General features: G+C 52.6%; 1 protein-coding gene across 1 annotated transcript; it reads left to right on the forward strand.

Moving 5' to 3' along the window:
* The first annotated feature begins 744 nt into the window (after positions 1–744).
* On the forward strand, positions 745–2,467 carry LOC109738839 (zinc-finger homeodomain protein 9-like). The gene is made up of 4 exons (XM_073495906.1): positions 745–1,154; positions 1,263–1,526; positions 1,981–2,104; positions 2,195–2,467. The coding sequence occupies exons 1-4, from the start codon at positions 745–747 to the stop codon at positions 2,465–2,467; spliced, it is 1,071 nt and encodes a 356-aa protein (XP_073352007.1).
* Positions 2,468–2,784: the final 317 nt, after the last annotated feature.

The following is a 2,784-nucleotide window of genomic DNA, read 5'->3' on the forward strand; positions in this document are numbered from 1 at the left end:
CATTGAGCGAGGAGGGATATTCAAAAGTCTTCATCATGGTAAAATTAAGGAAGATTTTTGAAATGATGTTAGGGCATTGCCATTGCCTGGGTCTTCTAGAGATCATTCAAAGTTTCATTATCGGTATGTTTCAGATTCTCAAGTAAAATTTCTCGTTGCGTTGCATTAGTGGGATTTGTTATGCCTTGTGAAAATATTTTAGGCTATTTTTTGAACATGCGTGAGATTTATATGCCGGCTCAGTCTCTCGAGGGTGCTCATAGAGGTAGGGTGTGCGTGCATTCATAAGGATGAGTGTATGGGCATATATATGAGCGCTTGCGTCTATACTGTGTTAAAAAAATACACGGGCCACAAATGTACAATAGTGATCTTCACACGTCGTGTCCATCTATCTGATGATGTAGTAGTAAATTGACAGCTAAAAAATGACCGAGGTCTAACACAAAAACGGCCGGGTTTCCATGCATGTATACCCCCAGGCGGCGACGCGGGATATAACAGTGCGGTTTCATATGATCCAATATTAATTTATCGCATAATTTTTTGGATATTCTCTTTTTTCCGTAGTCACTTCTAATTACAGGATTAATAATATCTGTTTTTAGCGTCGCCGTTGCTCTTTTTATACTCTAACCTCAAGCCTTCCTTTCACATCTTACGAGCTTCCCTCTCCTTCGTTGACCTAACTAAATCCGTGAGCATTAGACACTTAGACACTAGCCGAGTGACACCGCGGAGGCCATGGACGTCAAGTACCCCAACGGCTCCGTCAAGAAGGTGAGGCAGGCGGCCGTGGCGCCGGGGGTGGAAGAGGTGACGTACATGGAGTGTGGCAGAAACCACGCACTGGCTAGCGGTGGGCACGTCATGGACGGCTGCGGGGAGTGGATGCCTTTGGGGGACCACAACCCCGCCGACGCGTCGTCGTACAAGTGTGCGGCCTGTGGCTGCCACCGCAACTTCCACCGCAAGGTGATGATGAAGAGGTCGCCGCCGCCGCCGCCGCCCATGGTGGCGACCGTGCTCCATGGCCTGCCGCAGCGCAGGGAGGAGACGCTGGAGGACCAGCTCCCGGGCGTCGACTCTGACACCGACTCGGATGGCACGGAGTATGACTCGGATGCCACCGAGTACGACTCGGAAGGCACGGAGTATGACGACGAGCGCTCCGTGTCCCGACCACTGCAGCCTCCACCCGCGTACCATCCGGCGCCGGTGGCGTAGCAGCCGCCGGCGTGCATCTCTTCGGCGCGACACAGTCGCCCGCTAGGGGAATTGCAGATCCAGAGGCTCACCGCCCAGCGCTTGCCGGCGACGGCGCCACCGCCCCATGGGGTTATTTCGAAGAGGAAGCGATCCCGCACCATGTTCACCGCCGACCAGAAGTTGCGGATGCAGGAGCTGTCGGAGCACCTGGGGTGGCGTCTGCAGAAGCGCGACAAGGACATCATCGAAGCAAGGTGCCACGACATCGGCGTCAGCAAGAACGTCTTCAGGAACTGGATGAACAACAAGAAGCGCAAGTACCCCAACGGCCACAACGCCTCCGGTGCAGCCTCCTCCGCCGTCTGACCATCCCGTCTCCGTCTCCCCTCACCACCGTCACACCACTAGTGCTAGAATAAATCTTGTCTGTGCGTCTAGTTTCTCTGCCATGGCAACATTCAGCTACCATGGAAGCATTTATCCGTTCCGCTGCCATGGGATGTTTTTCGGCTGCCATGACAAGCCTTTTCTATGTTAATGTTTTTTGCTGGTAGGCTCAACTACTTTGAGCGATTTTCGTGGCGCGCTCGATCCGTTCGTGAGATGTCACGAACCTGTCGGGGTCGTGGGCGTTGCAAGTTTCCCTTGTACCAGAATAAAAGGAGGTGAAAGAAATGAGAAAAGTCGCAATTGCACGCGCTGCAGAAAACTCTCTGTGTCTCTTTGTTCTTCGTGTTCATCGAGCGAGTGTGAGCTGTTTGTGTGTGAGAGGAGATTGCCGCAATTGGCATCGGAGCCTTCTTGTGTGACGACCATACAACCCCTCTCGGCAACACCGTGGGCTAAGATCACCAGTGCCGACGAAGAGTCGTGGTGGATCGTGAAGACTAGGGTGGTGTGCGAGAGTGGGGGAGGCACGCCCTGTCCCATGCCCACTTGTACCAGCTACAAACATTAGGCCCTCCTGATGCAAGTGATGCTCGAGGGCCGCTGGGAGGCGATCGAGATCGGCACCACCATCCGAAGCGACAGCCGGCTAGCCCCTAAGGTAGTCTTCCATGGTGTTCCACTGGAAATAATGACGATACTCACCACCAAGCTCACGGCCAAGGACACCTGGGACACCCTGAGGACGATCCGCCTTGGAGTGGCACACGTCTACGAGGCCACGCTCGCGACACTGTCCAGGCATTACAGCGACATCCGATTCATCAACTGCGAGATGGTGGAAACTTTGCCATGCGCATCACAGGCATGATGGTACAAATGGTGCAGCTCAATGAGACGACCCGGGAGAAGCGTGTTGTTCGTAAGTTCCTATGCGTTGATCCTAAGAAGTACTCACAGATTGCCCTGTTAATCGAGTCGCTCGTCGACCTCGACACACTCACCGTCGAGGAGTTTACGGGATGCCTGGAGGTCGCAGAGGAAGCAGTTCAAAATAAACCAGATCGACAATGTCGTGGGTCGGTTGTTCCTTAATATGTTTCAAGCATATCTATAATTGTTATATGATTCATGCTATATTGCTAACAATTACATACACTTTGGACATACTTTGTATCAACTTTTATT

This window comes from Aegilops tauschii, chromosome 3 (assembly GCF_002575655.3).
Source record: "Aegilops tauschii subsp. strangulata cultivar AL8/78 chromosome 3, Aet v6.0, whole genome shotgun sequence".
Classification (NCBI taxonomy): domain Eukaryota; kingdom Viridiplantae; phylum Streptophyta; class Magnoliopsida; order Poales; family Poaceae; genus Aegilops; species Aegilops tauschii.